Below are 12719 nucleotides of genomic sequence, written 5' to 3'. Positions count from 1 at the left end.
GGTCCTCGCGCGCAGGCTCAGTGTCGGGGGCGTCGCGAGCGTTGGTTTGAGTTCTGTGGTCCGAACGCTCTTCAGGGTTCCGGTTTCCAGGTGTCCCGCGACAGTTATGGCCGAGGCGATGGATTTGAGCAAAGACCCCAACGGGCCCACTCACTCCTCGACTCTGTTCGTGAGGGAGGATGGCGCCTCCATGTCCTTCTACGTGCGTCCCAGCCCGGCCAAGCGCCGGCTGGCGACGCTCATCCTGCACGGCGGCGGCACCCTGTGCCGGGTGCAGGAGCCGGGCGCCGTGTTGCTCGCTCAGCCCGGGGAGGCGGCGGCCGAGGCCGCGGGCGACTTCATCTCCACGCAGTACATCCTGGACTGTGTGGAGCGCAACGCGAGGCTAGACCTGGACGCCTATCGCCTGGGCCCGGCGCCCGCGGGCGACCCCGTGTCGGAGGCGAAGGCCGCGGGCGCAGCCGCCGCGGGCTCCGAGCCGCCGCCGCTCACGGGCCGGATGCGCTTCACGGACGCGGACGACGTGGCCATCTTGACCTACGTGAAGGAAAACGCCCGTTCGCCCAGCTCGGTGACCGGGAACGCACTGTGGAAAGCCATGGAGAAGAGCTCGCACTCGCGGCACTCGTGGCAGGCCCTCAAGGACCGCTACCTCAAGCACCTGCGGGGCCAGGAGCACAAGTACCTGCAGGGCGACGCCCCCGTCAGCCCCTCGGCCCAGAAACTCAAGCGGAAAGCCGAGCAGGACCCCGAGGCGGCGGATAGCGGGGGTGAGGGCCGCTGGGGCCTCGGCCCAGCCCGGGTTGGGATGGAGGCGGCGTCCGTGTTCGCATGGGTCTTAGCAACGCCCCGGCCCCCGGCCCCCCCGCCTCTGTGCGGCTTTTTCTAACCTTGTTTGCTTTAGACGACGGTGTAGACACGCTCCGTGAGTCAAAAGCTACAAAAAGGCGCCAGGCGGTGGCGCACCCGCTTTAGCGCTCACACTTGACAGTGCGCAAGGACCGGGGTTCAAGCCCCGGGACCCCACCTGCAGGGGGAAACCTTCACGAGTGGTGAAGCAGGGCTGCAGGTGTCTCTCTGTCTCCCCCTCCCCTCTCCATTTCTGTCTCTCTAATAATAAAATGAAAAAGAAAAGTGTGTGTGTGGGGGAAGATTCTAAAAGAATCAGGTGGAGAAGGTGAACCTCCACTGCCACCCACCAGCCCGGCCCGTGTGCTGAGAGTAAAGGGAGAGTCGTGAAGGAAAAAATCAAAACAAAAAACCAAAGGTCCCAGTTTCTTTCGATCCCTGGCACCCGCATAAAGTCAGAGCTGAGCACTGCGCGGGTGAGAATAACGCTACTACTACTAGCAGCGTTGTGTTCAGAGACATGCAGGTTAAGCTGTTGTAAAAGCACGACCGCGGATTGTCACATTTTGGTTTGACTGTCCAGTCACATAAGGTTTTTGTCAGTTGGAAGTCTTGTTTTCCTCTGGGTGAAGAGAATTTTTTTTTCTATCTATTTAATCCCTTTTTTGCCCTTGTTTTATTGTTGTAGTTATTATTGATGTCGCTGTTGTTGGATAGGACAGAGAAATGGAGAGGGGAGGGGAAGACAGGAGGAGAGAAAGACAGACACCTGCAGACCTGCTTCACCGCCTGTGAAGTGGCTCCCCTGCAGGTGGGGAGCCGGGGCCTCGAACCCGGATTCTTACGCCGGTCCTTGCGCTTTGCGCCACCTGCACTTAACCCATTGCGCTACCGCCCGACTCCCTGAAGAGAATTTTTTAATGTTAATTATTTTTTATTGTTGTTATTATTACTATTAGTGATTTAATATTGATTTACAAAATGATGGGACAACAGGAGTATAATTCCAAACCGTTCCCACCACCAGAGTTCTGTGTCCCCGGCTCCCTCCACTGGAAACTGCAGTAGGTCAGTTAACTCCCAAGGTCACTGGGAGACTATTATTTCTTTATGTTTATATATTTTGCCCATTTCTTCCACGGCTCTGCCTTCTCCTCCCCTCCAAGTCAAACCTACACCCACTGCCACTTCTGAATGTCCTTTCTTTTCCCCCTTTTCTCTCTCGGGAGTCCTGATGGAGTTGGAGTTCAGAGCTCTCTAGTCATCTTCCCCTGTCAGTTCTTCCCCTCTGGGAGGATGGACCAAAATTCTTTTTTTTTTTTTAATATTTATTTTTTCCCTTTTGTTGCCTTTTTTTTTTAAATTGTTGTAGTTTTTATTGTTGTTGTTATTGATGTCGTTGTTGTTGGATTGGACAGAGAAATGTAGAGCGAAGGGGAAGACAGAGAGGGGGAGAGAAAGATAGACACCTGCAGACCTGCTTCACCGCCTGTGAAGTGACCCCCCCTGCAGGTGGGGAGCCAGGGGCTTGAACCAGGATCATTAAGCAGGTCCTTGCGCTTTGCGCCTTAACCCACAGTGCTACCGCCTGACTCTATAATTCTCTATAGGGTGCAGAAGGTGGGAGTTATAATTTTTTAAAAATTTATTTTATTTTAACCAGAGCACTGATCAGTTCTGGTTTATGGTGGTGCAGGGGATTGAACCTGGGACTTTGAAGCCTCAGGCATGACAGTCTGTTTGCATAACCATTATGCTATCTACCCTCTGCCCAAGTGCAAATATCTTTAATGTTTGCAGTTCGTGTAGTGGGACTTTGACTGGTGTGTTATTGGAACTAGTGTGATTGGAATGAAAGGGGGAATTCTGGGAGAGAGGACAGGTGTACATATACCAAATAAGTCTTTTATGGATTTGCTATTAATAAATTTATTTTTAAAATAATTATTTTAAAGGTAGCTGTGGTTTGTAAGACTAAATGTCTTAGAAATATAACTTCTGGGTGGTGGTAGATAGCATAATGGTTATGCAAAGAAACACTCATGCCTGAGGCTCCAAAGTCCCAGGTTAAATCCCCTGCACCACTATAAGCCAGAATTGAGCAGTACTCTGGTAAAACAAAACAAAACACACAATTTTATCTTCACACCTTTTGAAAATGTGTTACCATACCCACCACTGCAAGTATCAATATTTCTCCAACAAAATCTATTAGACTTGCCCTCTTAATCCTTCTACGTAAAAATGCTCAATTGGGAGAGCATCATACTTGCATGCCTAAAGGTACTGGTTCCATTCCTAGCCCTGTGCCTCTCTTTCCTTCTGTCTTATGTAATAAGTTTTTGAAACAAATGAGGCCTGGGAAGTGGTGCAGTGGATAAAGCATTGGACTCTTTAGTATGAGGTCTTAAATTGGATTTTAAGCATTGCATGTACCAAAGTGATAAGTCCTGCTTAAAGGAAGAGGTAGAAAGCATAATGGTTATACAGAGACTCTCATGCCTGAGGCTCCTAAGTCCCAGGTTCAATTCCCCCACACCACCATAAACCAGAGCTGAATAGTGCTCTGGTAAAAAATAAATAATAATAAGTTCTCTGCTTAAAACTCTTTCTATTTCCTCTTCTTGATCTTCTTTGAACCTCAGTTCTCAGTCCTGAGTCCAAAAGCTCATCATATGAATGAGACCATTCAGTAGTTTCTTTTTATATGTTCTTTCTGGCACACCTATGATACATTAAATGTTACTCCTTTTGATGTTTTCTCATAACTTTATTTTTAAAACTTCTTTTAAATTATCTTTGTTGGACAGAGACAGAAACTGAGAGGGGAGGAGGAGATAGACACCTGCAGCCCTGCTTCAACACTCAGAAAGCTTTTGTCCCGCAGGTGGGGAATAGGGGCTCGAAACTGGGTCTATGAGCATTGTAATGCGCGCTCAACCAGGTGCACTACCACCCGACCCCTCTCATAACTTTTATAAATGTTTTTTTATGAGTTTTAGCTCTTCTTTTTTTATAAAGAAGATTTATTAGTATGAGAGAGCAAATGAGAGATTACATGCGTCATAAAACATCACTTTGGGGAGTTGGGCGGTAGCGCAGCGGGTTAAACACAGGTGGTACAAGGTGCAAGGACCAGCAGAAAGATCCCTGTTTGAGCCCCTGGCTCCCCACCTGCAGGGGAGTCACTTAATCGGTGAAGCAGGTCTACAGGTATCTATCTTTCTCTGCCCCTCTCTGTCTCCCCTCCTCTCTTGATTTCTCTGTCCTATCTAACAACGATGATGATAATAACTACAACAATAAAACAAGGGCAACAAAAGGGAATAAATAAATAAAAAAAAAAAACCACTTTGGCACGTGATACCAGGGATCAAACTCGGGACCTTCTGCTTTTTTTAAGCCCCGTGCTCTAGCCATAGTGCACTATTCTGGACTGTTAGATTTTCTTTCCCTTTTTAATGATTAAAAATATACTTATTTAGGAGAGTGGGGGAGGTAAGAGTGAGGAGAGAGAGAGAAGAGAGGAAGTCAGAATATTACTCTGGCACATATGATGCCTGGACTTGAACTCAGGACTTCATGCTTGAGAATCCATTGCCTTACCTACTGTGCTACCTCTTGGATCACCTCTTTTTTTCTTTTTGATAGTATTTTTTAAAAAATTATTTATTAAGGAGAAGAGATAGAAGGAAGGAAAGAAACCAAACATCAGTCTGGTACATGTGCTGCTGGGGATTGAACTCAGGACCTCATGCTTGAGAGTCCAGTGCTTTATCTACAGCACCCCCTCCCAGAACACACCTTTTTTCTTGTTTTTTTGGATGATTTCCTCTAATCTTCAAGTCCACCACTTTGTTCATATGTGTGTGTGTGTATTTATTTTTATTTGATGGGACAGAGAGAAATTGAGGGGTGGGGGGTAACACAGAAAGGGAGAGAAAGATACCTGTAGCACTGCTTCACCAACTGTGAAGCTTCCCCTGCAGGTGGGGGACCAGGGGCTTGACCCAGAATCCCTGTGCCTATTAGTAACATGTACGCTCTGCTGGGTGTGCCATCACCTGCCTCCCCACCACTTTGATCTTTGGCTTCTGCTATTCCCCTCTACTATCTTTAAATTCAGCTACTGCATCCTTCTGCTGTGACTTTGTTCATATTTGCTTTCTGTTTTTAAAAATTATCTTTGTTTATTGGATAGAGACAGCCAGAAATCAAGAGGGAAGGGGGTGATGGAGAGAGACAGAGAGAGACCTGCAGCCCTGTTTCACTACTCATAAATCTTTCCCCCTGCAGGTTGGGCTGTGGGCTCAAACCCGGGTCCTCGAGCACTGTCGTGTGTGCTCAACCAGGTGCTCCACCACCCAGCCCCCTTTTTCATATTTTCTATGACTTTGTTGAAATTTTCTTTCATTGAATTTCTCATTTTGGTGAGAAATTTAGGACCACAGCTTTAAACTCTTCTATAGCTTGGTTAAAGTTAAGGTTTTCTTCAAACTGCAGTTGTAAGTCTGTGCATGCTGGTAAGAACAAAAACAGATGTTGGGCTGGGGACATAGCATAGCATAATGGTTATATGAAAAGACTTTTCATGCCTGAAGTACTAAACGTCCCAGGTTTAATTCCTAGCGCCATAAGCCATAGCAGAGATCTGCTCTGGTAAAAATAAATAAATACAGAAGGGATTGGGTGGTGACATAGCTGGTTGAGTGCATATGTTACAATGTGCAAGGACCTTAGTTAAAGCCCCCAGTCTCCATCTGCTAAGGGAAGCTTTACGAATGGGAAAGCAGTGTTGCAGGCATCTCTCTGTCTTCCACCTTCCCTCTTAATTTCTGTCTCTATCCAAACTAAATTAATACACAGAAAATAGGGAGTCAGGCGGTAGGCCAGTGGGTTAAGTGCACGAGGCGTGAAGTGCAAGGACTGGACTAAGGATTCCGGTTCGAGCCCCCACCTGTGGGGAGTTGCTTCACAGGCAGTGAAGCAGGTCTGCAGGTGTCTATCTTTCTCTCCTCTCAGTCTTCCCCTCCTCTCCATTTCTCTCTGTCCTATCTAAGAACGATGACATCAGTAATAACAACAATAACTACAACAAGAGCAACAAAAGGGAAAATAAAATAAGTATAAAAAAATAGTTTAAATAAATAGAAAATGAAAAAAAAAAGTCACCTACTAGAAAAAAAAGTGCAATCTCATTTATGGCTCAGAGCACTATCTACATATATATACTTATATATATGATATATATTTGTTTCTGCAAAAGAGACTAGTACTAATTAGTGTTTCGCCTCTCCCTCCAATAGAACCACAGAATAAGAGAACTCCAGACTTGCCTGACGAAGAATTTGTAAAAGAAGAGATCCAGGAGAATAAAGCAGCAGTCAAAAAGATGCTTGTAGAAGCCACCCGGGAGTTTGAGGAGATTGTGGTATGTTAACTAGATATAATTTATTTTCCACCATACTATACTCTGCTTTGAGATTGTTCATACTAGCTGTTTTCGTAGGCTCAGACTCAGAAAGGTAAGAGAAAATTACAGGATGAAGAAAGTTGGACTGATCTAGACTCCAGATAATATAGTCTTTTAAAAATATATATAATTCACATACCATATAATTAATTAGTTAATTTTTACCAGAGCACTGCTCAGCTCTGGTTTATGGTGGTGGTGGTGGTGACTTTGGAGCTTCAGGCATGAGAATCTCTTTGCATAACCATTTTGCTATCTACCCCTGCCCCAGGCATACAGTCTTTAGTTTTTATTAGAATTTTTTTTAAAAAAGATTTTATTTATTTATGAGAAAGACAGGAGGAGAGAGAAAGAACCAGACATCACTCTGGTACATGTGCTGCGGGGGATTAAACTCGGGACCTCATGCTTGAGAGTCCAAAGCTTTATCACTGCGCCACTTCGTGGACCACTTATTAGGAGAATTTAAGGAAGGGGAGGATTTTATTAAAATGGCACAGGGTTGAGAGGTAGCATAATAGTTATGCAGGGTGGGGGTAGATAGCATAATGATTATGCAAATAGACTCAAGCCTGAGACTCTAAGGTCCCAGGTACAATCCTCCTTACCCACTATGAGCCAGTGCTCTGGTAATTATTATTATTATTATTATTATTATTATGCAAACTCTAATGCCTGAGGTTCTGTGGTCCCAAATTTCAGTACCTAGCCCCACCATAACTCAGAGTTGAGCAGTAGTCTGGTAAAAAACAATCAAACAACCAAAAAAAATGGGGAGTCGGGCGGTAGCGCTGCAGGTTAAGCGCACTTGGTGCAAAGCACAAGGACCAACATAAGGATCCTTGTTCGAACCCCGGCTCCCCACCTGCAGGGGAGTTGCTTCATAGGCGGTGAAGCAGGTCTGCAGGTGTCTATCTTTCTCTCCCCCTCTCTGTCTTCCCCGCCTCCATTTCTTTCTGTCCTATCCGACAACGATGACATCAGTAACAACAGCAATAATAACTACAACATAAAACAACAAGGGCAACAGAAGGGAATAAATAAATATTAAAAAAAAAAAAAACGGTTTCGGGCAGTTGTGCAGCAGGTTAAGCGCATGTGCCGCAAAGTGCAAGGACTGGCATAAGGATCCTGGTTTGAGCCCCCGGCTCCCCACCTGCAGGGGAGTCACTTCACAAGCGGTGAAGCAGGTCTGCAGGTGTCTATCTTTCTCTCCCCCTCTCTCTCTTCCCCTCCTCCATTTCTCTCTGTCCTATCCAACAATGATGACATCAAGAACAACAGTAATAACTACAACAATAAAACAGGGGCAACAAAAGGGAAAATAAATATTAAAAAATAATAAAAAAACATAGTCTCATTAAAAAAACAAACAAAAAATCTATAAAGCATTCTAGTATGAGGACTTTGATCAGTGTATAGCTTTTTTCAGAGTTAAGACTGTGGATTGGGCTAGGTAGATAGTAAAATGGTTATGCAAAAGACTTTCATACCTGAGAATTTTAGGTGTTAGGTTCAGTCCCTAGCACCACCATAAACTAGAGATGAGCAGAGCTCTGGGGGAAAAAAAACGATGTAAATAGTGACAGACAGGGAGAAAGAAAGACAAGGGGAGAGATACCACAGTACTGCTCCACCATCTGTGCAGCTTCCTCTGATGCCATTGTACTCCCATGTGTTACTAGGACTCTAAAAACTGGACTTCCTGCTTTGAGGGTCTTTTCTTTTTTCTTTCTTTCTTTCTTTTTTTGTCTCTAGGGTTATTGCTGGGGCGCAGTGCCTGTACCATGAATCCACTGCTCTTGGAGGCCTTTTTTTGTTGTTGCCCTTATTGTGTTGTTGTTTTTGTTGCCATTGTCATTGTTGGGTAGGACAGAGAGAAATGGAGAGAGGAGGGGAGATAGAGAGAGGGAGAAAAAGACACCTGCAGACCTGCTTCAGTGCCTGTGAAATGACCCCACTGCAGGTGGGGAGCTGGGGGCTCAAATCAGGATTCTTACGCTGGTCCTTGCTCTTGGTGCCATGTGCGCTTAACTTGCTGCACTACCTCCCGACCTCCTGGCTCTTTTCTTTTTTACTCAGCACATCCTGACAACTAGATGATCAAAACCATGTGACCTTGCAAATGGTGACAAGTCTTACAAATTATGATTTATTTTTGGTTCATTAACATTTCTATGTAAGAAAAGATCTTCCTTTCTCTTTTCCTTTTATCCTTCCTTTCTCTGTCTTTAATTTTTTATTAGTGACTTAATATTGATTTACAAAATTACAAGGTAACGGGTAGAACTCCACACCATTCCCACCAACAGAATTCTGAATCCCTCCATTGTAAACTACATCAGTTCTCCCAAGTTTGCAGATATGGGTTAAGTATTATTTCTACAACCATCTGTCTATCAATATGTATATATGTATATATTTGGCATTTTTAAAAAATATATATAGGTCTCCTCTTCCTTTTCAAGTTACACATATACCTGTTGCTACATCCAAATTTACCTCCCTTTTTCCTCCTCTGTCTCTGGTTCTGTAGGAGTTGAGTTCAGGGCCCTCTGGTCATCTTCCCCCATCACTTCTCAAGTATGGATCAAAATTATCTTTGGGGTGCAGAAGGTGGGAGTTCTGGCTTCTGTAATTTCTTCTCCATTGGACATGGGGATTGGCAGGTCGATCCATACCGCCAGTATGTTTCTATCTTTCCCTTTCCCTTCTACCTTAGAGCTCTGGAGGGGTGAAGTTCCAACACACACTGGATGAGGTTGTCTGCCCAGAGAAGTCAGGTTGGAATCATGATAACATCTGCAACTTGGTGGCTGAAAGGTGGCAAGATATAAAGCAGGACAAAATGATTAATGAACATGAAAAAGTAGGAGTAGAACAGATGAGAATAGGGATCTTAGGGTGGAAAGAAGCTCAGAAGTCGATTTTAGACCTGTTCTTAGGGGCCCACTGCTAGGAGTATGATAGCTAATATGGAGATGGACAAAAATATTGTCTGAGAAGTTTTTATAAGATTGAAGAGATGGGCAGAGGGTAGATAGCATAATGGTTATGCAAGGAGACTCTCATCCCTGAGGCTCCAAAGTCCCAGGTTCAATCCCCCTTACCACCATAAGCCAGAGCTGAGCAGTGCTCTGGTTAAAAAAAAAAAAAAGACTGGAGAGAGAGCTCACCAGGTAGGGTGTGTATGTGTGCTTTGCCATGTGCATGACCCAGATTCGAGCCCCTGGCACCACATGGGAGATGTTCTGTCACCTGGGGAAGCTTCAGTGTTGTAATGAAAAAGCCCAGGAAAGGTGGGGGATTGGCAAGATATCTCATTTGGGGCTGGGGAAGATAGCATAGTGGTTATGCAATAGTCTTTCATGCCTGAGGTTAAGGTCCCAAATTCAATTCTTGACACCATCCTAAACCAGAGCCAAGTAAACCATCCTAAACCAGTGCCCTGGTAAACAAACAAATGAATGCCAAAAAATGTATACTATCCAAGTGAGCTATTTTTTTTATCTAATGAACATATGTAGATACATATGTCTGTATGCGTATATATATATACACACATATATCAATATTTAGTGTAGATTCTAATGTTCTCTTGAAATACTATAGTTAACTTATACATATAAAAATGTTGGGAGTCGGGCGGGTTAAGCGTATGTGGCACAAAGCGCAAGGACCAGCGTAAGGATCCCCATTCGAGCCCCCACCTGCAGGGGAGTCACTTCACAGGTGATGAAGCAAGTCTGCAGGTGTCTATCTTTATAATCTCCCACTCTCCGTCTTCCCCTCCTCTCTCCATTTCTCTCTGTCCTATCCAATAACGACGACATCAATAGCAACAACAATAATAACTACAACAATAAAACAAGGGCAACAAAAGGGAATAAATAAAAAATTTATATACCCCCACTACAGTCACTTCCTCTCACCTGTCCCACACACACATATACACATGTGCATACATACATATCCAGTATAAGTAAATATAAAAAAGAACAGCATAGGGTGGTATACACTACGATGCCCAAGGACTTGGGTTCAAGTTGACCCCTACTCCATCCCCACCTGTAGGAGTGTGGGAGGAGCTTCACAAGTGGTGAAACAATGCTGTAGCTATCTTTATCCCTTTCTATCTACCCCCTTCCCTTCTTAATTTCTCTGTCTCTATCAAAGGAAGAAAAAGAGTGACCACTGAGACAGTAAACTCTGGTGGCAATTAAAAAAAAAGTAGTTAAAAAAAAAGTAGTGGGGGAGTCGGGCTGTAGCGCAGCGGGTTAAGCGCAGGTGGTGCAAAACACAAGGACCGGCATAAGGATCCCGGTTCGAACCCCGGCTCCCCACCTGCAGGGGGGTCGCTTCACAGGTGGTGAAGCAGGTCTGCAGGTGTCTATCTTTCTCTCCTCCTCTCTGTCTTCCCCTCCTCTCTCCATTTCTCTCTGTCCTATCCAACAACAACAACAACAATAATAACTACAACAATAAAACAAGGGCAACAAAAGGGAATAAATAAATTAAAAAAAAAAAGTAGCAACATATTAGAAGAACTGAAGGGAGTTTAGGGTAATTGTAGTGAATATAGGCAAGAAGATAAAAGTTGCGAGAGACTATATATAGTCTCTCTCTTTTTTTAAAGATTTTATTTATTAATGAGAAAGATAGGAGGAGAGAGAAAGAACCAGACATCACTCTGGCACATGTGTTGCCAGGGATTGAACTCAGGACCTTCTGCTTGAGAGTCCAAAGCCTTATCACTGCGCCACCTCCCGGACCATGAGACTAGATATTTTATTAATAAGTGTTTGTAACTTAGTAATTGGGAACTGGTCTTATCTACTACTTTCTGTAGGTAGATGAGAGCCCTGATTTTGAAATACACATTACAATGTGTGATGATGATCCACCTGAAGAAGACTCAGAAACACAGCCTGAAGAGGAGGAGGAGGAAGAGGAGGAAGAAAAAGTTTCTCCACCAGAGGTGGGAGCTGCCATTAAGATCATCCGACAGTTAATGGAAAAGTTTAATTTAGATCTATCAACAGTTACACAAGCCTTCCTTAAAAATAGTGGTGAGTTGGAGGCTACATCCTCCTTTTTAGAATCTGGCCAGAGAGCTGATGGGTATCCCATTTGGTCCCGACAGGATGACTTAGATTTGCAAAAAGATGATGAAGCTTCCCGAGATGCACTGGTAAAAAAATTTGGTGCTCAGAACGTTGCTCGGAGGATTGAATTTCGTAAGAAATAATTGGAAAGATGACAAGTAAAGAAAAAAAGTATGGTAGATGAGGCAGTAAAAAAAAATGTGTGGTCATTATTCTTAGGGATTCTTACATTACAGCCAACACTTTATCTTCTGACCAATACTGCTATTGCAATTTGTGTGCTAGATTTTGTAGCCATGTTGAGTGTGTAGCAGGATAAAGATAAAATAAATTGGGTATCTTTAGAACTGTCCCTGGCATATTGGTGTGTTTATGAAAAGAAAATCTAAATCAAAGTGGTTGGCTGGTCTACATAGTAGGAATACTTTTTCTGTAATAAAACCCATGTCATGTTGGTAGCAGGACTTAGTGACAAAGAATAAGAAAGCTAAGAGAAATAGCTATTTACAGGTAATAGTCTCCTGTCCTTTGACAAAAGTTCCTCTGGATTGTGACGGAAAGATTTAACTATGAGACTTTGAACATAGACTATCCCAAACCCAGTGAGCATCTACCAGTGAACTGTGATTTGTAGACTGCTTTGAAAACTTTTCTGTTTGTTAACTTGGTATTTGGGGATCCTGCTTATTGCCTATTCTTTGTTTTGAGAACTTGTCAGTCAAGTCTCTTAATGTTTTTTTGGTTTTGTCTTTTTTTTTTTTTTAACCTCTCTATTTTGTTTAAAACACACATATAAAATCCTAGAAAATGTTACTCAATTAGTAGTAATGTGTTGTTATTTATTAAGGCTAATTTTGAGGCAAGGACTGTGTTAGTTTTACAATGCTGGGTTAATTCCTGTTCATTGTTTTCATTATTGGAAATAAATAGAACTTTGTATTTGAGTATTTTGCAGGTGTTTTCTTTGATTTAATTCACAAAAACTTTTAGGTATAAAGCTGTACAGGAACTGACATTTTGGACTTATTAACTAGAACCAACAAAGTGGTTCCATTTTAGAACTAATAGGCATTAGAAGCATGCCAGTTCTTCTAGATGGAGCAAAGTGAAGACCTACATCAAAGACTGTGGAAGATGACAAAATAAAGTGAATTGCTGAGAGCCATGGGGAGAGGAGCCAATCAGGAGCCATCAGGTGTGTAACAAAGGTGTCAGTGCCTCCATCTATACCCTCTGGAAACTCACTAGTCTAGCACTTGCTACCCATAGGAGTCCTACTGGGAGTAGATTTC

The 12719-nt window shown here is 43.6% G+C and overlaps 2 protein-coding genes across 4 annotated transcripts in view; one reads left to right on the top strand and one right to left on the bottom strand.

The window, feature by feature from the left end:
- DUXB (double homeobox B) overlaps window positions 1–12719 on the bottom strand; it is a 122370-nt gene that overhangs the window by 82747 nt on the left and 26904 nt on the right. The gene's annotated exons all lie outside the window — the stretch shown is intronic.
- Window positions 3–12371, top strand: TERF2IP (TERF2 interacting protein). The gene is made up of 3 exons (XM_007527566.3): window positions 3–770; window positions 6156–6280; window positions 11172–12371. The coding sequence occupies exons 1-3, from the start codon at window positions 107–109 to the stop codon at window positions 11568–11570; spliced, it is 1188 nt and encodes a 395-aa protein (XP_007527628.1). The 5' UTR covers window positions 3–106; the 3' UTR covers window positions 11571–12371.

The sequence above is a fragment of the Erinaceus europaeus genome, chromosome 2 (assembly GCF_950295315.1).
Source record: "Erinaceus europaeus chromosome 2, mEriEur2.1, whole genome shotgun sequence".
NCBI lineage: Eukaryota > Metazoa > Chordata > Mammalia > Eulipotyphla > Erinaceidae > Erinaceus > Erinaceus europaeus.
Note: the sequence above shows the minus strand (reverse complement) of the source record. Positions and strands in the feature narration are given on the sequence as shown.

What these genes read in the sequence shown, in the direction of transcription:
- TERF2IP (XM_007527566.3), top strand. Translation starts at nt 107, where the DNA reads ATGGCCGAGGCGATGGATTTGAGCAAAGACCCCAACGGGCCCACTCAC. An exon ending in CGAGGCGGCGGATAGCGGGG is followed by an intron (nt 771 to 6,155) that starts GTGAGGGCCGCT and finishes TCCCTCCAATAG; the next exon opens with AACCACAGAATAAGAGAACT. An exon ending in GGGAGTTTGAGGAGATTGTG is followed by an intron (nt 6,281 to 11,171) that starts GTATGTTAACTA and finishes TACTTTCTGTAG; the next exon opens with GTAGATGAGAGCCCTGATTT.